The following is a 27,526-nucleotide window of genomic DNA, read 5'->3' as shown; positions in this document are numbered from 1 at the left end:
CGGAACTCGCAGTTCAGGCAGTGATGGGCACTGATGGCATTTCCACTCTGTGAGTGAGGGTCAGAGGGAGTCACAGGAGGGGAGGGGGACTTGCCCAAGGTGCTGGCTGGACACCCAAATCAGTGCTCTCTGCCACTGTACTCGTTCACCCTCTGGTCTAGCACGGCACTGTCTGATTAGCACAGCTCTAACATGGTTTAGTGGAGACGTCTGCAGAAGCAAGAAACTGGAAGAAGAAAGCTGCCCTTGATTGAGCTTGCCCCCCCCCCCCACAAGCTGATTTCTAAACAAGCATCAAGGCCGCAGCTCATTAATATCGGTGTGTGCTTCAATAAGGTGAGCGCTGCAATGATGTACAATTACATGCTAATAATTCAATGCCCAAGAGCCCTGTAAAACAATTGCAAAGGCCCGGGATTATCACGGTATGCAAATACCCTCAGAAAATCATTACCCATTTAGTCCCCTTCATTTGGGTGGGTTAACATGAGAAGACTGATCCGTGCTACAAGACAAGATTTCATTTGACAGCTGGAGTAACCAAGTACATAAAGGCTTGAATCTGTCCCAAAAGCTCCTGAAATATTTTTCCCATAGTGTCAGAGACAAAAATAATGAAATCTTGCAAATGTACAGCTAATAGGACCCCGGTGGACACTAACTCCGAAAATGCATGGTCTATAAGACATTAAAGGCTTGATTTTCGTTTCTGCACTGTTCCTCTTAATAACAATGTCTAATTAAAACATCTGTAAAATACTGATAGTTTTAATTTTACATAAAATTTCCAAAACAACTGTTACACAGTGTAATAGGTATCTGCAATGAATAGGTTATTAATGGAAATATTATTTTAAATTAAAATCGGGCTCTAAATTTAAATTAGTCACCTCTGGCTAATGAAGAGAGGGAGGTATCATCCGTGCTCGGAAATATTGCAGACAATCTAGTCCTTGGCGCCTGTTAAAGCAAAGTCACCCCGTCGCTTGGGCAATAGGACAGTTCAATTTTGCTGCTACTGACTCGTGGCTCTCGGCACAAAGATGGAGCTCACGGCTGAATTCAACACTGGAAATATAGCAAATGCCCCTTTCTAGGCATTACTGAGCCAAAAAATGTAGGACTCGCGCCTCCTTCCTGTCCTGCCCACCCATGACTGCGTCAGGATCGGCAGAAACATCCCTGCTAAGCCCTTCGCTGGGTCTCGTCTTCCTTAAAACAAAAGGGAAGAGCCAGGCCTACTTCCTGGCTGCCATTCTCTCTAGTTAATGCATAATGGAACTGGGTTGGTGTGTGTGTGTCTATGCTGGCACCAAAAAGGGGAGGGATCTGGTGTTCCAAGTGGCTCACAGCAGGTTCTGCAGGATGTGGTCCACGGCATGAGGGAAGCTCTCACAGGTTAAGTAGGGTGGTGGGTTGATCTTCTCTTCATCTGCAGCTCGGTATTTCCCTGAAAAACACAAGTGAAGCTGGTGAACAAAGGCACTGTGAGAACACCTCGACTCTCCCTCCACTCCTGTGTAAGCACTTGGAGTTACGTAGGCCAGCCCTGCCCTTGTGACAACATGAATCAGCCTTCTTGGGCCCCACCACCGGTGTCAACTTCTGCCCACCAGTGCAAAGATCTTCATGTATAACAACTGTGGGTTTTCCCACCCTGCTGTGCCAGGACTATTCAGGATAGACATACCAGTTTTCACCAAGATGCCCAGCATCCCGATGCTCTGAGCCCCACCAACATCATCCCTGCAGTCCTGGAGGAGCACAAAGAAGCTGATTAGCTTAGGGATGTCAGATATCTGGCTGATGTGACATGGGGAATCTGGGCCAGGATACCATGTACAGACACACGGCTCTGGGTTGACTCGAGAGAGGACGGTGTCAATGAGGAGATCGACCAGGCAGTGTGGGAGGAGTGTGAAGAACCAAACAGTGATCACAGGTCAGCCTTTGCCTCAAACAGAGACTTTCCTCTGAAAGTCATGGACAGTCCTATGAAAACAGGATATAAGACCACACTGAATGGCTCAAAAAACTAAAAATCTTGTAGTCTAAAAAAATTACAAAAAGCATTCCAGGGCCAGGGCGATAGTCAAGTGAGGAGTGCATTTATTTGTCTTGCAGATGGCCAACCTGGGTTTAATCCTGGCATCCCATATGGTCCCCTGAGCCTCATCAGGAGTGATCCCTGAGCATAGAGACAGGAATAATATCTGAGCACTACTGGTGTGGCCCAAAAGCAAAACAAAAACGAACATAAAAAAAGCATCTCATGAGACCAGAGTGATAGCACAGTGGTTTGGCTTTGCTTTGCATGCAGCTGACCTGGGATGAATCTGGGTTCAATCTCCAGTATCCCATATGGTCCTTCAAGCCTGCCAGGAGTGATTTCTGAGCACAGAGCCAGGAGTAACCCTGAGTGCTGCCAGGTATGGCCCAAAACCAAAACTCACACCAAAAAAGCATCCTACTAGATTGGGTTTCTGGGACCCTTTATGGTCCCCAGAGCCTCATCAAAATTGATCCCTGAATTCACGTGGATGTGACTCAGACAACACAACACAAAACAAAACAAAACAAAACAAAAAAAAACCTCCAAAGCAAACAGCAATCTCTCTATGCAGTAGTTTTCGAGTTGAGTAGTTTAACCATTGATGGCGAATGAAGTGGAATTGGAAAATGATTATTCTGAGGCTCATGTCCTGAGTTACCTTTACTCTCCATCTACCTGATCCAACAGATAGATTCGAGTCAGCATATTTAAACATTCTCTGTCTAATACTCACAGTTGGGAAATAACAGATCAATTAGAATTATTTGAGTTGGGCTGGGACTTGGGGTATTGGGTTGGGCCACACCCAGCATGCTGCTTAGGGCTTCCTCCTGGCTCCAGGAGTGACAGAACTCAGGGAATCATTTGGGGTGCAGGGGATCAAACCCGGATTGGCTGCATGCAAGGCAAGTGCCCTCCTGGCCAGGGCCTCCCCAGTCCATGGGTCCCCTGCATTCCTGTGGTGAGGTGATCCCTGTGTTCTGCTACTTATGGTTCAATGACAGGAAGTTCTTCCATAAAGCATATACTAAGGAAAAACAACAATGACAAAAACTAATACTGGTGGGGCCAGAGCGATAGCACAGCGGTAAGGTGTTTGCCTTGCATGCAGCCAACACATGACAAACCCCAGTTGGAATCCCAGCATCTCATATGGCTCTCCATGCTTGCTTAGAAGCAACTTTTTTTTTTTGTTTGTTTGTCTTGGGGCCACACCTGGTGGTGCTCAGGGGTTACTCCTGGCTGTCTGCTCAGAAATAGCTCCTGGCAGGCACGGGGGACCATATGGGACACCGGGATTCCAATCAACCACCTTTGGTTCTGGATCGGCTGCTTGCAAGGCAAACGCTGCTGTGGCTGTGCTATCTCTCCGGGCCCTAGAAGCAACTTCTGAGCACAGAGCCAGGAATAACCCCTGAGCACCGGTAGGTGTGACCCAAAACAAACAAAATCAATATTGGTTTTTACTATAGACTGGTCTTCTGGCCCTCATCTCTATTGTCTTTAGCTATTATTACCATTCTGTCTGTTTTGATTTTTTTTTTTTTTGGTTTTGTTTTTGTTTTTTGGGCCATACTCAGTGATGCTCAGGGGTTACTCCTGGCTATGAGCTCAGAAATCACTCCTGGCTTAGGGGACCATATGGGACGCCAGGGGATCGAACTGCGGCCTGCCCTAGGCTAGCATGAACAAGGCAGATAGATGCCTTATGCCCTGCCCCAACCCTCTGGCCCCAACCATCTGTTGGGTGAGATTATTCTATGTTTATCCCTTTCCCTCTGACTCTATTTGCTCAGCTTAATACTCCCCATATTCATCCATCTATAAGCAAATTTCATGATTTTATTAGGGCAGAGAAGGGAGTACTATGACAATGACAGTTGGGGATTATCTCTCTGGAAATGAACTGGGTGCTAAAGGGAGATAATGTGATATGCATAATACCCCATTCAGTAACAATTTTGCAAACCACATTTTCTAAAAGGAAAAAAAAAGGGAGACAGAAAAAGAGAGAGAAATAGAGATAGACAGACAGAGATAGAGATGGAAAAAGAAAAGAAAAATGTCCGCCAGAGGCAGGCAGGGAGGTGGGTGGGAGGCAAACATGAGTGGTGGGAAATGTGCATTGGTGAAGGGTATTGTACATTGTATGACTGAAACTCAATCATGAACAACTTTGTTCATCTCATGGTGATTCAATTAAAGAATTTATTTATTAAGAATTAATATTGGAGGGGCCGGGAGGTGGCGCTGGAGGTAAGGTGCCTGCCTTACCTGCGCTAGCCTAGGAGACGGACCGCGGTTCGATCCCCCGGCGTCCCATATGGTCCCCCAAGCCAGGAGCGACTTCTGAGCGCATAGCCAGGAGTAACCCCTGCGCGTTACCGGGTGTGGCCCAAAAACCAAAAAAAAAAAAAAAAAAAAAAAGAATTAATATTGGGTCTGGTGAGGTGGCTCTAGAGGTAAGGTGTCTGCCTTGCAGGTGCTAGCCAAGGAAGGACCGTGGTTCGATCCCCCGGCATCCCATATGGTCCCCCCAAGCCAGGGGCAATTTCTGAGCGCTTAGCCAGGAGTAACCCCTGAGCATCAAATGGGTGTGACCCCCCCCAAAAAAAAAAGAATATTGGGAGGATCCTTTCCAGAAAAGTATTCCCTGGATGAGTAATGTTAAAAAGTTTATCAATTTTTTTTGTTTGGGGGCCACACTTGGTGATACTTAGGGGTTACTTCTAACTCTCAATTCAAGTCTCCTAGCAGACCTGGGACAATATAGGATGCCAGGGATTGAGGTTACATGCAAATGCTTCCTCAAAAAGCATTAACAAAAAAAAAGAGCATCATCAAGTATTTAAATGATATGAATTTAATGGTCTGTTGAATCGCATGTATCTCGTCACACTGTGAAGAATATCCAAAATCACTCAACTGCCAGGCCTGTTTTGCAGGGAGCCATGGAACATAGGCAAGTCAAGGAGCTCAGGGTTCCCCTACTTACGTCTCCAATCATGACGGCCTCTTCGGGCACATAGCCAGTGCCCCGTAGTGCTTCCAGAAAGAAGGTTTTCTCTGGTTTCCCCACCACTGTTGCGGTACTGTCAGTGGCGAACTCCAATGCCGAGACAAAGGGCCCAGGTCCCAGGGCCAGGCCATCTTTCCTCTTGTAGTACCTGGCCTTGTGGATTGCTATGAGAGGGGCCCCATCTAGGAGTAACCTGGAGAGGCAGAGGAAACAGAGATGGGCCCTAAGCAAGGCGTGGGTGACTGGAAAAGAAAGGCAGCCTTCCAAAGTGGTTTTATTCACATTCGCAGAAACAAATAGTTTCTTATTAACTTTTAATGACTTGCTGTCTTCTAATGAATTCTCTAGAACTGCTGGGAATTACACTCAGATACACTAAAGAAAGGTGATAGATTATTAAATTTGGGATTGCTTCAACCTTTTACCTTTAGTGGTTTCAGACATTTTCCCCAAATCACCGGGGAAAAAGAATTAAGAGAAGTAAAGCTAAATAAGACACTCAAGGGAAGCAGCTTAACTTAATGAGACAAGTTGTTTCAACCTTCCCTAATGGTAAGCAGGAGGCTCTTCGCCACTCACAACACTGCACAATGGCTGCCTGGGAGACAGACAGGCCATCGCCTCAAACACCTGACTTCTTGGGTCCTAGACTCCATAACAGGAGCATCTTCCTAATGAAGAAATTAAACACCATTTTTACAAACAAGTTTTCTGCTCGTCCCTCATTACAATACCTTCCAATGTCACTTCTCAGGTCAGGCGATCGTCCCCCCCAAGAAGACACCAAAAAGCTTTCAGAGGCAGACTGACCTGATTGATTCAGATCCTAACACAGGGCACTAACTAACTAATAACTGACTCTCCACCCAAAGGGATGAGAGTGTTTGCCTGGTCCTTTGCTAACCACATAGAGCCACTCTTCTAAGTGAGTCAGGAAAAAAGAAGCAAAACAGACAAAAAGAAATAAGAACATGCTTCTGTCTCCCCTGTCCCAGTATCTGTCATGACAGCCGTGCTGTCATGGGTCCTGTTGTAGAAACACATGTCTGCTGTACCCCAACAGACCTTGGGGCACGACACAGCCCTGAAACAGGCTACATCTAGGCAGTGTCATCAATGACCTCACTGACTGGATTCACTTTCAGTCATCTACTTAGTTGAAATATTTCATCACATCTTACCCTTCGCAATTATGAGTAATTAAGCACTCAGCTATGAAACTGTTAAATTATTCTTGTCAGCGGGCATGGGAATGCCTTCCTCTGGGAGATGCAGAATTCAGACATTTATGATTAAATATTTTATTAAGTAAAAACCAATCCTCGACTATTACAGGGCTGGATTGTTAGTTACTAGAAATTGCTCACAGCACAGGATAGAGCCTTCAGACGTACTCGTTAATACTTGTACCAATTTATTTCTCCACGCAGATCTTAAGACCCAACGGTTAAGCAGCGCCAAAGAGCCACTCCAGTGGCCCTGAGGAACCATGGCTGATAGCAGAGATGATGATGAGTGATTCATCTCTCTCCCCTCTTGCCACCCCACCCCCAATCCCATTTATTTGCTGCTCTCCCACGGAACTGGAATTCTTTATGCAACAGACCTCAAAATTGCTTTCCACTTATATAGCTAAACTAAAAACTCATTTGATTTGGCTTTGTTAATATTTTATTATATAGTAACTGAGGAGAAGACTTATCAGCTTGATGGATGTGTGTACTTAATTCCCAGGCAGGACTTGAGTGCAGTCCCTGGAAGGGCTGAGGCCGTGGGCTCCTCTGCTTTTCTCTAAGTGGGAACTGGGGCTCTTTGAGGCTGGAAAAGCAACGTGTGGCTCAGGGAAGTGGTTTCTGCTTCTCTCACTCTTCTCTTCCTCATGCAGCTTGAGGAAGTCTCTGAAGAGCCCGGGATTGGAATGGAAGGCAAACATTTTTGAGGACATAGATAAAAATGTAGCTGATCACCTTAAGCACACACCCTGTTTTAACACCCAGAGCACACATCCTACTTTTCCTAATCCCCTTAACCTGTCTTCCTTAAATCTAAATCAGAAGCACACATCCTGTTTTAATCTCCTCTCATATCCTACCCAATTGGCTGACACAGAGTCCACATCCTACTCTCCCTTGATATAAATATCCTTCTCCCACCTGCAGTAAACTGAGTTATTCTCTTGAAGTAGCTGTAGATGCTTCCTTGTGAGGGCTCTCCTCACCAGGGATCCAATCTCACCAGTGACTTCTACATCTTGGAATGTGACTTCACCAATGTCATTTATACAGATGTCCTTTACTTAAGCATTTCAAACTTACTTTAAAAATCCCAATTTTAGACTTCTTTAAACAACAACAACAAATCCCAACATGGTGTTGGTTGTTTCATTACTAGAAATAAACATCAGCATGAAATTGAAGAATTTTCTGTTGGCATCTAACCATAAACCATAGATCTTGAATATGTGAAAGAAGCAAGGGAGAGAAAAGCACAGAGGAGGTGGGCTGCAAACCCAATGCCTTTCGTTGCCATGGATGTGACCACCAAACAGTCACAGGCAGCGTAGGAAGAGGAAAGCTGCAGGAGGCCTCAGAGTCACGGAGACTGAGTAGGTAAGGAGCAGGCCTTGGAAGTGGCTGGCTGACCCCAGAATGAGCAGGTGTGACCCCTGAGCATTTTGAGGGGTCACAAAACCTCACTGTCTGCAAAACAAGGAATCTTAAGAAATGTTCTCTATCTTATAAATAAAATTAACCCAGAATGTTGGCGAGGATCAATTGTATCACCCTGGAGAGCTAAAATCCACAATGCTGGAAAAGCCAATCGAGCTGCCTCTATGTACTACGTGTCTATTGAAACAGACCACCCTATCTGGAACATGATCTACTTTCTGCCCATTCCAGCTGAAGATGGCACATGGAAATGCAATTACACGGCAGTTTAACAGATACTGCTTGTGTGTTCAACACCCGACTAGTTAGTGCAGGGGTGGCGAACACGCGGCTCTCAAGTGGCATGCGGCTTCCGGCCAAAATGAATGTGGCTCTTTGCCTCTTATCATTATTTTGTATACTGTGGCTCTTTGCCAAGTTTGGATTTTGTTCTGCTGCTTCTGAGGAGGGACCTCTGAGGAGAGATCTCCGAGTGCAGAGTCCTGCCCCCAGGCTGCAGCATCCCGTCTCCCATCCCTCGGAAACAACTGCACGGGCCAGCGAGTGGGGAACCCATGTGTCACATGTTGGGTCACATCAGGCCATTAGTTCTTAGTGTGGAGGACGCAGCGCACCTCACCATCACTGCAGGATTTTGACCCTCACTCAAAATGGCAAAATGCAATCTGTGTTGAATATATTATTGTTAAAATTAGATGCTTTTGTGTGAGTGTTTGTCTGTTTTGGCAGGTCACTGCATGGTGTGGCTCTCTGACTCTCACAGCTTAAAATTTTGGCTCTTTGTGTTGAACTTGTTCGCCATCCCTGAGTTAGTGTTTCTCTTCCCACACTGCCAAAGTGCCTCCCAGAATCTATCCCAGCTTAGTCAAGTCACCCAGATGCTAAAGTAACATTTAATTCTTTCACTTTCCCATAGTCCATCTCATTAGTCAGTTTCCAATTCCAAAATAAAAACAAAATATATTTCAACATGAATTTACAAAAGAGTTCCTAACTGGTCTTCCCAGGTTTCTACTACTTGCTCTTGCTTCATGATCAGGTTTAGAAAGCAGAGAGGTTCTGGCCCTTCCCTGTTTAAACCCTTTGGTAACTTCTCATTGCAAACAGTATAACATCCAAAGTCGTCTTTCCATTCCTCCAAAGCCCAGTCCAAGCTGGCCCAATCTGTACCTCCAAACTCAAGGCATCTGGAATACAAGAGTGATTTCTCAATGCCGAAAAGAAGGCCACACTGTTTCCTTGCTTAAGTCCACAGAAATAATTCTCTCTCCTCCCTGAATCCTAAAGCGATTCCCTGTCAGCTATCACAAAGCAATACAGTCTTCTGATCCTTCATCAGGCCTCAGTGTAAAGGCTCAGTGATAAAACAACCTCAGCATGTGTGAGGCCTAGAGTTTGAATAGGTCAAATAAATGTATTGCTGCCACTTCACCTCTATCCTTCACTTCTTCTTTCATCTCTATCCATCTCTTCTTCAGATCATTCCAAAATTTGTAATCCTTGCTCAATAGTGCCGGGCTCTCTCCCTCACAGCACAAAATACAATCTCCCCTGTACCCATCAGCTAGTCTCAGCACAAAGTATCTGACTTTCAACCTCCCCCAACAAGTCTCATTCAATGTTAACTGAATAAGTCACTGAATGCACCCACAGATGCTTTGGCCCTCACTGTAAGTAACAGTCTCACCTTCTTGGGGAACAGAGATGAAACAGACCCATGTTCTCTCACTGCCTGCTTAACTATCGGTGTACGCACCTGCAGGAACGCTCAATATCTCCATCTCGTAAAGTCATTTCACATTAGTGGACCTGGGTTTCTTTGCAAATGAAAGGGTTGAACTACATAGAGACTCCTCTGGATGGCAGCCATACTGATTCTCTAATTATGAAAATGTCTCCCACACATAGCACATTTTTACCTCAGACATATGGCAGTTGTTAATTATATCTTGTTTTACCCAAAACAAAGATCATCCCTAGTTCCTTTGTATTTGTTTGTTTACAACTTGGTTTTACCCCCAGAGATTGTCTTAAATGTAAACCTGGGCAGGACAGCTCAGGATACTTGGGGTAGTCTCTATGTTCAATAAAAATGCAGGCAGCTGTGGGGCCGGAGAGATAATACAGCAGTAGGGCATTTGCCTTGAATGTGGCCAACCCAGGAGGGACCAGTTTGATTCCCAGTATCCCACATGGTCCCCCAGCCTATCAGGGGTGATTTCTGAGTGCAGGAGTGACCCTTGAGCACTACTTGATGTGGGCCAGAAACAAGTCAATCAATTAATAACTAAATAAATAAAGTTAAAAAAAAACACAGGCAGCTTGCTCTCCAGACATGGTAGAAGACTGTCAGATGATACGTGTTTCACCCTCAGCCTCGTTTGGATTATTTTATGCGTGACTCTGATTCATACTCATTTACCTGGTGTTGGAAATAGGGCATGTGGAGTGACTTTACAGCCAGTGACATCATCTCTCCTTCTCCAGTCTTAAAAAACAAAAAATGTCTTCAGACACTGAAAAATGTGCCCACAAGCATAAAGTTACCTAGCTAAAAACCACTGAATGAGATGATAGCCAACATCTTAACATCCAATACATTTTTTTTTGTTTGATTTTTTGGCCACACCCATTTGGGAGGACCATATGGGACACCGGGGGATCGAACCGCGGTCTGTCCTACGCTAGTGCTTGCAAGGCAATCACCTTACCTCTAGGGCCACCTTCCCGGCCCCCAATACATTTTTAAACCCCACCCCAAATATCCAATAAAGATTAAAAACCAACAACCTGACAAACACAAATGACCAAGTAAAAACAGCAATAAATTGCACACTGCATCAAAAGTTGGTGGAACCCTATCTTTTAATGTTACAACAATATTGGAATTAACTTATTCATTACTGCAAAAAGAGAGCAGGTCTCAAAGGACTCAGTACAACAAATAAACAATAAACAGAATTTTTTTTTTTTGGTTTTTGGGTCTCACCCAGCAGTGCTCAGGGGTTACTTCTGGCTCCATGCTCAGAAATTGCTCCTGACAGGCACAGAGGCCTATATGGGACTCTGGGATTCAAACCGATAACCTTCTGCATGAAAGGCAAACGCCTTACCTCCATGCTATCTCTCCGGCCCATAAACAGAATTTTTTTAAAGCAAGATCATACACTCCAGGGGCCAGAGAGATAGCATGGAGGTAGGGCATTTGCCTTGCATGCATAAGGACCGTGGTTCAAATCCTGGCATCCCATGTGGTAACCCGAGCCTGCCAGGAGTGATTTCTGAGTGTAGAGCCAGGAATAACCCCTGAGCGCTGCCAGGTGTGACCCCCCCCCCCAAAAAAAAGATCATACACTCCAAGAGAAAAATAAAATTTGAATGTTTAGAAGATCTAAAATGTTGGGCCGAAGAGATAGCACAGCAGTAGGGCATTTGCCTTGTATGCATAAGGATGATGGTTCGAATCCTGGCATCCCATATGGTCCCCTGAGCCTGCCAGGGGGCAATTTCTGAGCACAGAGCCAGGAGTGACCCTGACCACATACTGCCGGGTGTGATCCAAAAACCAAAAAAAAAAAAAAAAAAAAAAAAAACCCAAAAAAAAAAAACAACTAAAATGTGCTCAATATTGTTTCTGGTTTCATTCGGAAGTCAAAAAATGTAGCTTATTACTTAGAAGTACTAAAAATTTCATTCCAGAAGATTATCTATTAGCATTATCTATTATTATATTATCTATTATTATCTATTAGATTATCTATTAGCATCAGTTCAATTTGGTATGCTGTGCACTGTATCCAGACTGTGTAATAAAATAAGAAAAAAATATCAGCTGTTACTATTCATAAACAGTTCAATTGTCTACAGAGAAAATTCCATCCAGAATAGTTCAGAACTATGTTCTCAGGATGAGCGAATACATCCAACGTGCATGGTGCAAGGCTAACCCACACACTGGAAGTGCGGGGTGAGGCTGGAGACAGCATGAAGGGGTTGGGCACTCGGTCTGCAAATGGCCTCTGGATTTGAACCCAATGTTCTACCTGGCTTCCTGGGGAATGCTGGGAGTGACTCCTGAGCAGTGCTGGGGACTGGCTTCATCCTGAGTGCCAGCACTGGAAGTGTGGTCCAACAATAACAAAGTCTTACAAAAAATGTTACTTAACGTTTCTTTCTCTGTGTTAGCATTAAGTAAGCCATAAAAAATGGAATTTAAAAGTGCCATTAATAACAGTAGCAAGCAATGTAAAACATATGAATTAAGTTAATAAGATGCTGATGGCCCATACTCTGAAAACTGTGGGACGCTGCTAAGAAAACATAAAAATAAAATCCAAAGCAATTTAAAGAAGTGGAAATTTCCATCTTCACAGGCTAAAAAGACTAATATTGTTTGGCCATAAATTCTAACTGAACCCAGAGATTTTAATAGAGTACCAGTCAAACTCCCAGCCACCTTTTGTTTGTGAGAATTGACAGATGATTTCAAAATTTATATGGACGTGTAAAGGAGGTAGAATACATAAGACAATCATAAAGAATAATAAAGTTGAAGGATGTGCACTACAAGATATTAAGACTTACTATAAAGTGTATTATAAGTGTGAAATGGCACAAATATAAAGAATCCAGATGCAGAACCAGAATCACATTGTGATTTAGGTAAAATCACCACTGATGGGACAGACAGCAACTGGCTAAGGGCAAGCTTTGTGTGCAGGTGGCCTTGGCTTCATCACAAGAACCGAGAACACAGTCCCCTCAACAGTGCTGGGAGTGACCATCACTGTTGAGTAACCCTAAGCACTGCTGAGTGTGGCCCTAAAACCAAAATTGACAAAAAAAAAAAATTACCCCCATTATTCTGTGGGAGAAAGAACTGGATCTTTAAATAAATGTTCCTGAAGCAGATACCTATATAGGAAAAAAAACAAACAACTTTTACCTCATGTAGTTCACACGCACATACACCAAAATCAAAACAGACCCAGACCTAACTGTTATAGATAAAACAGTAAAGCTTTTGGGATGGAGCAAGAGTACAGTGGCTAGGGTAGAGTCGTGCATGTGGCCCACCCAGGTTTGATTCTTGGCACACCACTGCCAGAAATGATCTCTTGAGCACAGAATCAAGTGTAATTCCTGAGCAGTGCTGGGTGTGTGACCCTCAAACAAAGACAAAACAAAACAAAGTGCCCCCCCAAAATAAAGCTTTTTATAGAAAACATAGGCAAATATCCACAAGATTATGAAGTTGGCAGAAACTTCTTAAGTAGAAAAAAATATAAGTCAAATTCCATGAAAATTAAGAACTTCAGGTTCTTAGACTATTAGGAAAGAAAAAAAGGCAAAAGCACAGACAAGAATATGGTATCTGCCATGCATATATCCAAAGACTCAAATACATAAGCACATGAAAATGTCTACAAATTAGTAAGAAAAATATAACCCAATGAGAAAAGATTAAAGAACTGAGTGGTAGGATCAGAGCAATAGTATATTGGGTAGGGTGCTTGCCTTGTACACAACTGACATGGGTTCTAATCCCAGCATCCCATATGGACCAATTTCTTAGTGTAGAGCTAGGAGTAACCCTGAGCATCATTCAGGGTATGGCCCCCAAGCCAAAATTAAAAAAAGAAAAAAGAATGGTGTGTACATATCACAAAGATATAACTAATAAGCATCTGAATAAGATTCAATGACATTATTCATTAGACATATGAATTGAAACTCAATAAGACAACACTATTCATATACTACAAACAGAATGGCCACAATTACAGATTGGCAGGAGAGATAAGAGAACATGGAGCAACCGAAACCTTCATTCACAGCTAGTGGGAGTATATGACCTGGAACAATCACTTTGGAAAATTATTTAGCAATATTTACTATAGCAGAGCGAGCACTTATCCTGTCATCTGGTAATTTCACTTCTAACTATGGACCCTAGAGAAATGAGTATGAATATCTCCCAAGAGACTGAGGGATAATGTTTGTAGCAGCTTTATTCAGATAAAGCCCAAACTGGCAACAAGCCAAAGGCCCATTAACAGGAAAATAAATAAAGGATGGAATATTTTACCATAAACCAGGAATTTTTAAAAGGGAGAAACAAAACAAAGAAACAAAAACAAAGAAAGAATCGTAACACAAAACATTTTGGATGAAACTCAAAAAAGGACCAGACATTTTACAGTGGTATAATTTTTTTTCATGTGAAGATCAAGAACTGGCAACAGTTATCAAATCAGAGTAGTTAAAGGGAAGGACTGGCTGGGAATGGAGAGGTTAACTTTTTAGGATGCTGAAAATGATCTTAATTCAGATAAAGGTGAAAAAAGTTTATCTGTGCATACAATGTTATTGAGTTGTCGACGGACAATTTGTATATTTATCTTTTTGTGCAACTATTAAAAATACCACCACCACCACCACCAACAACAACAACAAAAACCAGGGAAAGGGGTTTGGAGAGATAGTACAGCCTTGCATGCAGCCCACCCAGCTTCCATCCTGGCAAAGGAGATGGTTCTCCTGAGCTCTGCCAGGAGTGATCCTTGAGCAGAGCCAGGATTAAGCACTAAGTACTGCTGGAACTGGGTCACTCTAAAAACTCAGTAAAAAAAAATACTTATATGACTAATAACCTTAAACCTTATTTATTCTGTTAAGTTTAAACAATTTCCCTTCTCCATAGAGTTTTATTTTTATAGGCTGTACTTAAAACTAAAATATGCCACCTGCATGGGACACCACAAACGTGGGTTAATTTCTCGGAGGGAGTATGGGTTTAAAACATACAGATGGAGAACACACAAGACACAAAGAAAATGGGAAAACTAGTGAGAACCACCTAGCTTTTGTTTATTGTAAAGAGGGCAGATCTCATTTTATATCATGGGGGGGGACAAACAAAGAGCAGTAAAAAGAAGTGTAGAGCAAACACTTTGAGCAACTTCTCAAGGCCTTTGGCTACACAGATAACAGCATAAGTTTTTTTTCCCTAAGATTCCTCAAGTCGTCTAGCTACCTAATTAACAATGATCCCAAACATAACTTCCCCTAGCACCTGCCTACATAGATAACAAAAATTGCTTCTCCCAACCCACGGAATGTGTCTAGAGTATGTTCTGTCTAAAACATGTTTCTCTCCCAAGGTTACTGGCATCAGTGTTCCCTCTGGCTTGGATATATCTAGAATATGCCTTGTTTAAAATATGTTTTTCTCCCAAGGTTACTGGCATCAGTGTACCCTTTGGCTACTCACAAATCCTCAAGTAACCTTTTAGATTGACCTTAGCAAAGGCAGGCTGCATCCCTGTTCAGGTCTCTTGAGAGACTGCTAGAGACTGTTAGGCCTCAGGCATCTGCTAGAGACTTATTAGGCTTCAACTCCCCACAAGTGGGTGGGACTTCTAACTTCATGTGGCCAAACTGGGTTCGCATCTCCATTCCACATGGTTCCGTGAGCACTGCTAGGTGTGATCCCTGAGTGCAGAGCCAGGAGTAAGCCCTGAACACTGCTTGGTGTGGTCCCCAAACAAACAAACAAAAATTAAAAATGATTAAGAGGCTGTATACCAGTCAGCCCTTTCAAAGTGGAGAGTATCTATTGTAGACTATCTCCAGCAGATTTCGACAATGGCCCTGTTTGGAATGTATAAGGACTATGAGTACTTAGCAAAGATTCAAGAGTCACTGTACCAATAAACAATAACAGAAGCATTCAAATAACTGCTGCTCCCTCCCCTTCTTTCTTCCCTTTCTAAGGAACAAATTCAACTAATCTTGCCAAAGCAGTATTGCAGAACAAGTCCCCACACCATATTTTCAACCCTGGGTGAGCAGGTCTGAAGCAAGATAGCAGCAAGTCATAGGGAAACCAAGCCAGTCATAGGGAAAAAAATCATGAAGACAGGTGGCTTCTTGTTTTGTGGTCTCTCTGGGCCTGCCAAACAGAAAATTCCCTTTATAGACCAATTCAAATTCAACTGGGAACAAATTCAAGGGAGGGGAGAGACAAAAGTACCTATCCAGGTGAACTTTAACATGTCAAAGGATTAGTGAAAAAAAAAAGAGAAAGTTGAGGGATGTCTTTGTTTTGGGTGAAGGCATTGTATTCCAACACTATATAATATTCAAGAGAATTTCAGGTGATTTAAGAATCTCTGCCCCCACCCAAAAACTAATTGCTATACATATCCAAATTTTTAGAGAATTTCTTTTTTTTGGCTTTTGGGTCACGCCTGGCAGCACTCAGGGGCCACTCCTGGCTCTATGCTCAGAAATCGCTCCTGGCAGGCTTGGGGCACCATATGGGATGCCGGGATTTGAACCACCGTTCTTCTGCATGCAAGGCAAATGCTCTACCTCCATGCTATCTCTCTGGCCCCAAGAATTCTTGAACCTTGTAACAATTATAATAAAGGAGTCACTAAAAAAATTGGAACATATTATTTTTAAGGAATCTTCAACTTCCATCTCAAAGCTGTGATGACACTCAACATCAGATATCAAATGACATTTAAATACATTCCTTTTTGGTCTTAGCTACAAAACTGGAGCCCTTCCCAATTTATTTATGTAGGAGATATTAAGAAAAAAGATAACTTGCAATTCCCAATTGACTGGCAGATATATGAGAGTCCACTATATTATTCTTTGAATCTTTTAATAATAGGTGAAAGGAAAATAAAAAGGATTTTTGTTGTTCTTCTTAAGATGTACTCTTTTCATCCCAACCCTCAATCACAACTGCTCCTTATAATGAATTCAATTTCTCTGCCAATCAATTCTTTAAAATTCAGTGTCTTTAGGTTCAAGCAACTTGAGACACCATTTGTACTATGCATTTGGGGGGCCTTATCCATTCAGTGCAGTGTAAATAAGGGGCAGTAAAACATAAAAGGTCGACATATCTGCCCTGGGAGCTGATATTCAAGGGAGCTATGCAGTGAGGTTTAAAACCCAGTGTTTACTCTCATTATCAACCCGCCTAGTAATTTACCTCATCAGTGGTTCATCTGAGATGTCTCTATTTACCACTCACTAGCCACGCAGCTGTAGGCATTGGTTGGAAGGCACGGTCTCTGTGGAGGCATCAATATGCAAAGGAGGGCAAGACCTAAAATCCTTTTGTTAACTCTCCATCCAGCTGTTAAGTGCATTTGTGAAATTAGAATTGACCTATAAGTTCACTGTAATGCTTTAAAATGTAGTGTTTAAAAAAATCAATATGGTTAGGGAAGTGTACTAATTAGACAGCATCCGAGCAATTACTAAGTCAGGATTATGTCAAGATACATTTTTATTACCCTGAGTCTCACAATGGCTGAGACAGAGAGACCTCCCAACTTCCTATTAAATATGTCCGTCCCATATTACCAGTGCATATCAATCACTCTCTTTCTGAATTCCTTGGTAAAAGAAAGGAGTTAAAGTTAGGAGGGAAACACTGCATTTTTGCTCTAGGATACTGATTCCGTGAACCAGAAAAACTCCAATGACCTTTAACTAATATTTCTAAAATCAGTTTTGATTTTTTTTTTTTGGCCACACCCAGTAATGCTCAAGGATTACCTTGCCTCTCACTCAGGAATTACTCCTGACAGTGCTTGGGGACTCATATGGGATGCCAAGGATCAAACCTGGGTTGGCCACATGCAAGGTAAAAACCCTAGCCTCTTACTATCACACTGGTGCCCCCAAATTGATTTTATAGTAGCTAAATAGTAATAAGTATTATTGACATTTATTACTGACATATTTATAAGCTGATGTAGACTTGAAGAAGTCTGTCCTCATGTATAATCTTGGTAGTCAGCAGCAAATCACACAGAGCCTCACAAAACATAGAATCAAGAAGAAAACATGGAATGTGATCACACTAAAGGCAAGACTTACCGGAATGCTTGATTCAGGGCTTGATAATGGAAGTGCTCGGGTGCCAATCCTATGACCACAGCATTAGGATCATTTGTTTGCAGCCCTGGGGATGGTAAAAACTGCTGAAAAATGCAATTTTAAGCAATGTCATATTTCTTAATTTAATTACCAAGTATCAATTTTTTTGTAGCCATAATCTGAAGTTTAAGAAACCACCCTGACCAGTATACTCTGAAGGAGGTCTCAGAGATACTTAAAGAAAAGAAAAAGGTCTCTAGCATTTTTGCATACTCTTTTTGCATGGTTTTACAGCTTGGTAACTAGAAGAGCTGAGTTGAAATTTGTAACCTTAATCGTCTCAAACAAGTAACAATTTCTGGCTTCCAAAAGCTTTCCTGATTACAATCAACAAGAAAAGGCTTGATTTCCCCATGAGCTATCAGATCAATAGCAGCTGATGAGAGACTGCAAATCTAAAAGGCCAAAGAAATTAGACTCTAACCAACAGCTGAGGTTAGCACCTTCAGGATACATATTGAATGTGCCAGAGTCTACAGTTTTCTACAAAATGCCTACACTATTTCGAGTTTCACAAATACCATTCTGTAATTGAAGCATATTTTAAGACTTTGCTACTTGACTATCTAAACTATAGACCAGATAGATAACACAAGGGGTTAAGGCCGTAACATGAAGCTGACCCCAATTCACCCCTGGTACTGCACAGTCGCTCCAGCATCACCGGGGAGTGATCCCTAAACAAGGCTGTGAGCAACCTGTAAAAACCATCAGGTATGGCACAACCTCCCACCCCACGAGGGGGAAAATGGAGAACAGATGAAAAGACATTTCCCTGAAGAAACTGGGATGGGTGAGAACATTTTCATCATCATTATTAGGAAAATGCAAATCAAAATGACACTGATATGTCTTCTCACCCTAGTGAGAAATGCCTGTACCAAAAAGACTGGATACTTCCAGTGCTGGTAGGAATATTGCTGACTGCTGGTGGAAATTCATATGGTTCAGCCTTGACAGCTAAAAGTTATGAAGATTTTCTACATAATATAAAAATAGAGTTTTCATATGACCTTGTGATTCCACTTCTTGGCATCCACCCCCCCAAACACAAAAGACACTAATTCAAAATATATTACATATACACACACCTATCTTCAAAGCAGGGCTTAGTACTAAAGCCAGAATATGCCCCAATAATAGACAAGTGGATAAAGACATTGTGCAATATACATACGCAAAGGAATATTATGCAACTATAAGAAAAGATGAAATTCTATGGTTTGCTGCAACTGAGATGGGACTGGAGGGCACCATGCTAAGCTAAATACCAGATGGTCATTTTCCTCTGTGGTGTATAAACAAGGGAACAGCCAATGTGGGATGGTTACTGACCCATTTTGTTATTACAAAACTACAACCAGCAGGGGAGTGCAGTGGGGAAATGAAACAAGGCTCTGCTAGCGTTTCTTGGGCTTCTTGGGCCCCTCAGTAGTAGTGAGATGTAATAACTGTACACCAAAATTATAAATATTAGTACTATTATAAAAATGTTCTTTTATTGTGATAATTAATAATAAAATAACAACTTTTAAATGTAGGCAAAACAAATTCATGCTGATGTGATGATTACGCCAGAGACTGAATGCTGTGAATATAAGCAGTCTTGCATCCTGGTGGTGTTCTAGTCTTTGCTTTTGTTCCAGTGAACATAGATATGTTATTTTGAAAATTCCTTAAACTGTGTACTTATAATTTGTGTACTTCTCTAGACATTTCATAAAATTTATATCATAAGAATAAAAAAAATTAACTTCTTATGCACAACATAAAGCTAAAACAGAAAATAGTGCCTTCTTATACTCTAACCTTTGGAACCATGTAAATACTTTATATATATATTATATATTATTATTATATATAATATTATATATATATATATTTGTTGTTTGTTTTGTTTTTGGGTCACACCCGGCAACACTCAGGGGCTACTCTTGGCTCTGCACTCAGAAATCGCTCAGGGTGCTGGGATTCAAACCACCATCTATTCTGGTTCAGCTGCGTGCAAGATAAACTTCCTACCTCTGTGCTATCTCTCCGGCCCGACTTTATACACATATTTAATTTTGGGTCATACTCGGTGGTGCTCTGGGGTATGCACTCTGCATTCTGGATGTACCCGACTCAGCACTTAGGGGACCATATGGGATGCTGGGGATCAAATCTGGTACGGCCATGTGCAAGGCAGATGCCCTAACTGCTGTACTATCTCTCTGACTTTCCTGTTTTTTGTTTTTTGTTTTTTTGCTTTTTGGGCCACACCCAGTGATGCTCAGGGGTTACTCCTGGGTTTGTGCTCAGAAATCGATCGCTCCTGCCTTGGGGGATCACGTGGGATGCTGGGGATCAAACAGTGGTCCATCCTATGTTAGCGTGTGCAAGGCAAACACCCTACCGCCAGTGCCACTGCTCTGGCCCAGTACTTTACATATTTAAAAGACAATTCAAAAATAAAAAACCAGTTAGTCCTGCAAACTGAAAATAAATTGAGGGCCCGGAGAGATAGCACAGCAGCGTTTGCCTTGCAAGCAGCCGATCCAGGACCAAAGGTGGTTGGTTCGAATCCCGGTGTCCCATATGGTCCCCCGTGCCTGCCAGGAGCTATTTCTGAGCAGACAGCCAGGAGTAACCCCTGAGCACCGCCGGGTGTGGCCCAAAAACCAAAAAAAAAAAAAAAAAAAAGAAATTGAATCAAATGAACTCTTTATTTGTAGCAACTAATGACCTAACTACTCAGAGGATAAGAATAATTTTTCGAGGTCATGATTCATAAGATGCTCCTAGAACTTAGAACTTTAGGGTTAATTTTTAGGGTTCCAAGCAGCATCAAAGTCAATCATAAATAAGAACTTTCTAGGAAAGCACTTCTACAGTAAAAATAAAAATAGTACTGTTGAACATACATAAACACACAGCATACATGTATTGGGTTACTATGTACAGTATTTCTCTTATTATGGAATGTATCAATACAGGATTGAAAAATATTAACCAAATTTCAACTATTTGTTGACCATCTGAATAGGCAAATACAAAGAGCCAGTTTTTAAATTTTCCCAAATCCCCTCTACCTTTGAAATCAGGCAGTGCTCGATCATCAACCAGCAACAGAGGCCGCACTTGTTTCTGCTCCACTAAATTTCTGGCTGCCGTCAGGGAAGTGAATATTTCATCTTCAGAGATATCAAAATCCAACCGCTTTAGCCTTTCCAAAAGGTCTTGCTTGCTCTCTTTTGTTGTGTTGGTAACAAATCTAACCATCACAGACGCACTACGTAACCTGGAAGAGCAAAACTCAGGTGTCAACAGGCAGCCTTGACATTCTGGTCCCAGAGAACTAATTAGATGCAGTGGGTGCCAAAGGACAAGGGTAAAAGTCAAAGTTACCAAGCACATGTTTTAAGAACCAGCAAGTTGTTTTTTTTTTTTTTTTGGGGGGGGGTAACCCAGAGGTACCTATAAATGATCTGTAGCTGATGAGCTGTCTCATTTCCAAAGGCTACAAGGTCAACTGGAAAAGCAATTATTTAGCTCCTGGGTGCTTTCTTAACTTTCACTGATTCTATTGTAGGTCTTCAGTAGAGAGGTCAAAAAATAATAATTCTTAGCAACAGCTATTCACAGAATCGCAGAGGGGAAAGGAATCTTCAAGATGAACTACTAATATAACTCTCACCTCTTCTTTGGGAAGGATCTTGGTGGCCACACCTAACTGTGTTCAGGCTCTACTCCTGGCTCTGCACTCAGGGATCACTACTGATGATGCTAGGGACCATATGGGAAGCTAGGGATTGAACCTGGGTCAGCCTGTGTGCAAGGCAAACACACTACATGATGTCCTCTCACTCTGGCCCCAACCCTCCTTAAAGGTGAGGAAATGGATCAAGAGGAACCAGGTGCCATGCTAGTTTCTATCAGCTAGGGATCACCAAGCTGCAACAAGATTCCAGGCCTGCTCTGGTTAAATGTGGGGTCTCCTATAATGATAGAACAGCAGGTATCTCAGAATATTGTTTTTCTTCTTCTCAGCCTGTTAGAAAATAGCTTGGCCCTGTCTGTACTTGGGGCTCAGGGATCTGTACGTTATGCTGGGAATCAAACCACATATGATGGGCTGCTTGCCAGGCACCCACCTTACCCAGTGTACTCTTTCTGGGTCCTGAAACAACATCTTTGTTTTTATATCTTAGAGATTAACTACTAGTATAACCTTGCTTTTTAATTTTTTGGCTTTGGGGCTATATCCAGTGGTACTCAGGGCTTACTCCTGGTTCTGCACTAAGGAATGTCTCCTGGTGGGGTTCAGGAGACTATCTGGGGTGCTGGGAATTGAACTTGGATCTGCTGTATGCCAGGTGAACACCCTGACCACTATACTATCTCTCAGCCCTCAAATCCCATCATTTTAATCTAAAGCATTCTCTTCAACATTTCCTTTTTCTAATCTCCAAACTTCCCTTAGTGCAGGGGTCTCAAACTCAATTTACCTGGGAACCGCAGGAGGCAAAGTCAGGGTGAGGCAGGGCTGCATAAGGGATTTTGCTTACCAAATATTCACAATAAAAAAATCGCATTAGTAAGAAAAAAAAATCACAAAAAATCACATTAAACATTTGCATACCACGAACAGAACTGCTCGATATTTGAAGGCCGGCTGCGGGCCACAAAATGTTGTACGAAGGGCTGTGAGTTTGAGACCCCTGCCTTAGTGTGTGTCTATACAAATATTTTTTGATCATTTATTACTCACCATACATCAATAGATTTTTTTGGTCTATTCAGAGTAGAAAGGGATCTCAAACTCGTGGCCCGCGGGCCGCAAACGGCCCTCCGAACAACATTTTGTGGCCCTGCCCTAGAGGAATCATTTTTTGTTTTGTTTTTTTTTAGTTGTTTGGGTCACACCCCCCAATGTTCAAGGCTTACTACTGACTTTGCACTCAAGGATCACCCCGACTTTGCCTCCTGAGGCCCCCATGTAAATTGAGTTTGAGACCCTTGCTTTAAAAGGTCCCGTTCAACAGCAGGGCAGACAGTCTTTTCCTAGAAAGTCTAATGAAAGGAGTGGGCAAAAGAAAGTCCAATTCTGCAAACAATTTTCTTTGACTTAAAAAATGTTCCCCTATAAAATAGACATCATGACTTTTAACCAAATTGATCCCCTGCAAATAACTCTTACCAGGTATATAATTTTCTTTATATTTATTGATTTCTCCACCTGGAAAGTAAATTCCTTGAGAGTGCAAAGGCTGGGTCACTCTTATGCCCTCAATCACCAGCACTGCCATCCTAATAACTAGATTTTCTGAAGAACAGAATACTAGAAGTATTTTAAGGCTGGAAAGTGATGTATGCTACAAAGTATTATTGATACTGAAAATTTTCTCCTGTTATTTTTGGATGAAGATGTTTACAACAAGGTTACTACAAATATTAGTTCTGTTTTTTTTTTTTTTTTTTTTTTCAGGACACCAGAAGCCAGCACCTACTTACTTTCTATTCACCTAAATGAGCTCTTATTATGCATCCCTGGTCTCTGACTAGATTTTCATTTAGTGCTGTGGTGATACAACATCATTATAAAGTCTCTAATTTCTGAAAGCATTAAATTCAGTTGATGAAATAATTCTAAAATTTCAAGTCCCTTAATTAAATTCTATCTGAGCAGCTGCACTCAGTGCTAGCTAGCTTTGAGGTGAAGAGGGAGCAGGAAGAACAGTGTGTGTGCGCATGCATGCTCGCGAGCGCACGTGTGTGTGTGTGTGTGTGTGTTTCACTTTGCCCTTCCAAGAGTCAACTGTGATAATTTCCAGAGCCATTTATTCTGGGTTATACTTTTATTTTATTTTATACTCTTCAATTCTCATCATCCAAATTTACATTTACATTACTGTTTACACACACACATACATACACACAGATCAAAGGCCAAACCCAATAAAGGTTTGAAGAACAATGTTCAAAGGATATTACAATGCATACATTTTCTAGCTAAGCCCAAGGCAGTTCCTGCCTATAGGGTGAGCTGGTACAATGCCATCTTCAGGCCATCCATTTAGCTAATGATCTGCCTTGGCCGAATGGCCCTCACAAGTCTATCTGTCAGCTGAACCCAGAGAGAAGCTTGCCTTTTAAGAGCTTCCTGAGCGCCTGGCACAGCTGCGTCTTCAATGTGAAGTGTGCCATTGAGATCCACCAAAACAGCTTTGAGTGCGCGGCGCGCTGCCATCCTTCATTTCCTGGGAGAGAGCAAATGAAATTAAAAATACAGTTTAGAAAACAATGGACAATTAAAAAGTGGTAAGTCTTCAAAAATTGCCATTCATATCCAAAAAGGTACTGCTTGGTGTCAGGTTGTTTTTCTTTTGGAAAAACGAAGAAATGTTTTAATCCAAAAATTCGATTTGTAAAAAATGTTTGTTTAACACTTAGATTTCAATGATTTTTAAATTAAAACCTCAGGAAGAGAAAAAATTACTACAGAAGAGAAGTTGGGACCAGAGCAATAATACAGTGGGTAAGGTCTTGCAAACAACTGATCGGAATTGATCTCCAGCATCCCATGGTTCCCTGAGCCCACCAGGAGTGATCCCTGAGTGCAGAGTCAGGAGTAAGAACCTGATTATTAAAAAGACTACAACCAACCCAGTATAAAAGACCATTGAAGATGTTCAAAATTTATTAGCAATTAAGAAAAGGTATATTTAAAACGAAATAAGATCAGCTGTATCAGCCAGTGGAATGGAAAAATGTAAGAAGTGAAAGTTTCAAAGTTCTTCAACAACACTTCTATATACTGCTAGTAAGGAAAAAAAAAATCACTTTCTACCCAGCTGTTACCACCACACTCTGAGATCAAGTAAATTCTTTCCAGTCTATCTGTGATAGGTATCTACATACTGTCCCCATTAGAAGAGAATAAAAAAATGTCCATAGTAGGAGGCAAAGAAATAGTTTAGCAGTTAAGGTACTTGCCTTGAATGTGGTAAGATTGAGATCAGTCTCTGGCACCACATATAATCTGGTTCCCTAAGCCCCTCTAGGAATGATTCTAGAGCACAGAGTCAAGAGCAAATCCCTAGTATAGGCAGATATGGAATCCCATCAAAAACACCATCGGAGTAGTAGTACGGGCTGGACCCAATCCAACTATCATACCTGGAGCAGACATGAAGGCATGTTAGTAGCTCCTGCCTCACAGGTCTGGATTCACTCACTTCTCTCCATCACACCAATGCTCAGTTCTGAAGCCAGCACCTCTCATCTAGCTCATTCCAAGAACTCCCTCAGTGTCCTCTCTGTTTCATACATCCCTGTCCAGTCCCCTGAAATTCAAGAACTAAGGACCTGGGTTCGGATATCCATTCATTCACTGGGTGAATTCAGGAAATGTCCCTAACATCTCAGAATCAGTTCACTGCTAAAGTGGAGAGACCATTACCTGCCTCTATCAGTGGTAAAGTGGATTCCAGAGAGGAATTCAAGTATTTTAAGCAGCACCCCAAAAGCTAGGCTGTGTTGAGTGGGAGAGGACAAGAAGGTACATACATCAACAGCCACCAAAAAAAAAAAAAAAAGCTAAAGCACTTGAGGATTTCTAAAAACACTTTTTTCTGGGCCTGGAGAGATAGCACAGTGGCGTTTGCCTTGCAAGCAGCCGATCCAGGACCAAAGGTGGTTGGTTCGAATCCCGGTGTCCCAAATGATCCCCCGTGCCTGCCAGGAGCTATTTCTGAGCAGACAGCCAGGAGTAACCCCTGAGCGCTGCCGGGTGTGGCCCAAAAACCAAAAAAAAAAAAAAAAACAAAAACAAAACACTTTTTCCTACGCTGAGGTAGGACTAGATTGTGTTGCATCATGTAAAATTACATGAATATCTAGAAGAATGTACAAGATCTGGGTTAAGAATCTGTTGGGGTTGTTCAGAATATGCTTTCTAAACCCTTTGGGAAATAAAATTCTCTTGTTCCCCTTGGACTGTCAATAGGAGTCTGGGCTCACTGTTGGAATTCAGCACTTCCAGGGCACTACACTGACCAGAGGCTACAGTGTGACCCTGACACTGGGGACTAGAACCTTCCACTCATTTGTCCACTCCTGCACACAGGTTCACAGCATTCTGCTCCCTGCAATACACTCCTTCAGAGGCTCTGGACTTTCTTTTCCATCAGAAGGCATTCGTCTGCAACCATTTCTCTCCCAAATTCTACCATCCCTGCTCTCCAGACAACCCTTTCCCCAGGTGAATTATTAAAGTCCTTCAATTTCAGAGAAGCATTATTTTGTTTGGGTGGGTGATCTGGGAGGTTGGGGGGGGGGCAGGAAGCAAGGGGGAGACGGTTGTGTGTGATGGGGGACAAAGGCCCGAGCATGCAAAGAATAAGTGCAAAGCATGCATGCACACCAGCCCTTGGAGGAACTCCCATCCTCTGAGAAGCATCACTTTCTTCCCTATCTAGACTTTCTTCTTTCACTCTACCCACCCCAATGCTCCCACATTACACAAATCACTCAGTCATCACCGATTGGGAGCTTTGTCGCCCTTCCCACTATCACAGGGTGCTCCAGAAAGAGGGTCCCCATTATCTAAGCTATGAGACCCCCCCCTTTTTCTGGACGCTCATTGAGGACCTTTTATTGAAAGGGGCTTGCAGGTGGTCACTGCCGATTGCCTCTCCCCAAATCCAGGGCCTGACAGACGCCAGACTGCAGAGGACCGGCCAGGATCCCACCCTGGAGGAACGACTTGGGGGCATCAAGGTCCCCAGGGGTCCCCGGGAACCCGGGGGGGCGGGCCAGAGGCTGGCGCTCGCTTTGCGCACGCGCAGAAGTGGCCAGCCGCCGGGGGCGGGCCCAACCGAAGGGGCGGGCCCATCCTCGCAGGGAAGTACGCGGATTGGTCTGTGCCCGAGCAAGGCGGGACCGTCCTTCGCAGGGAACTTGCGCGGATTGGTTTGTGGCCCGGAAGAGGCCGGGCCTCGGGACACCGCCAAGGGCGTCCCGGAATCTTCCCCAAGGAAAGCGGCCTCCAAATAGATGTGCCGCGACTCATCTAGGAGCGGCTTCTCACCCGCGCTCCGCACGCCGTCCTTAATCAAAAGCTTTCGCTAGCAGGAAAAGCGAGTGCAGCTCAGCCGCACCGTCTCCAGCACCCCCGCAGTGGGTCTAGACTGCACGGGCAGCTTGCTAACGGACGCCGGAAACTGGAGGACAGGCCGGAAGTCCCACCCCTCCGGTCCTGGATCCGCCTTATCCGGCCAGGGCTGGGGCTGACTGGAGGAGCTTGAAGTTTAGTTCCAGGACAACCTGGAACCCAGAGTCAGTCTTATGCCAGAAAATTTCAGGGACGAGGTCTCTTTGTATTTAGGCCAAGGCTTTTTTTTTCTCTTCCATTTTACACATATTTTGCTAGGCCTATGCAAACAGCAACAATTGCCACTCTCACACCATTATTACTGTATATTTTTCACTCATCCTTTTTTTTTTAATAAAAAGAGCTTATTAAACTTTCTGTTGGTGCTTCAATGAATTCATTGTGTCAATAATTTTCAAAAATATTCTTTCCTTTCTCTTCCATCTCTTTAGTTTTTCTTTCAATTTTTTATTTTTTTTTTAAAAAAAAACATGTTGCTTTTGGTCTTCCTAAAACTGTATTATTATCAGTTATGTCAGCTATGTAATGCATTTTCTTTAAATAAATTAAAAAAAGAAAGTCTTGTTCCTTGGTCATCACAGACGGGGTCATCACAGTACTTGAGATCAGCACCTTTAAAGGCCCAGATGAAATAGAACCAAAACACTACTTTTGAGCAGACC

At 42.7% G+C, this 27,526-nt stretch overlaps 1 protein-coding gene across 1 annotated transcript; it reads right to left on the bottom strand.

Annotated features, from left to right (window-relative positions):
* Positions 1 to 506: 506 nt before the first annotated feature.
* HDHD2 (haloacid dehalogenase like hydrolase domain containing 2) lies at positions 507 to 26,908 on the bottom strand. Its single transcript, XM_049781570.1, has 7 exons — positions 26,781 to 26,908; positions 23,834 to 23,949; positions 20,782 to 20,985; positions 17,651 to 17,735; positions 5,049 to 5,265; positions 1,691 to 1,754; positions 507 to 1,450 (listed from the first exon to the last, which is right to left on the bottom strand). The coding sequence occupies exons 2-7, from the start codon at positions 23,937 to 23,939 to the stop codon at positions 1,347 to 1,349; spliced, it is 780 nt and encodes a 259-aa protein (XP_049637527.1). The 5' UTR covers positions 23,940 to 23,949; positions 26,781 to 26,908; the 3' UTR covers positions 507 to 1,346.
* Positions 26,909 to 27,526: the final 618 nt, after the last annotated feature.

This window comes from Suncus etruscus, chromosome 10 (genome assembly GCF_024139225.1).
Source record: "Suncus etruscus isolate mSunEtr1 chromosome 10, mSunEtr1.pri.cur, whole genome shotgun sequence".
Taxonomy (NCBI): domain Eukaryota; kingdom Metazoa; phylum Chordata; class Mammalia; order Eulipotyphla; family Soricidae; genus Suncus; species Suncus etruscus.
This window is presented reverse-complemented; position numbering and strand designations above follow the sequence as displayed.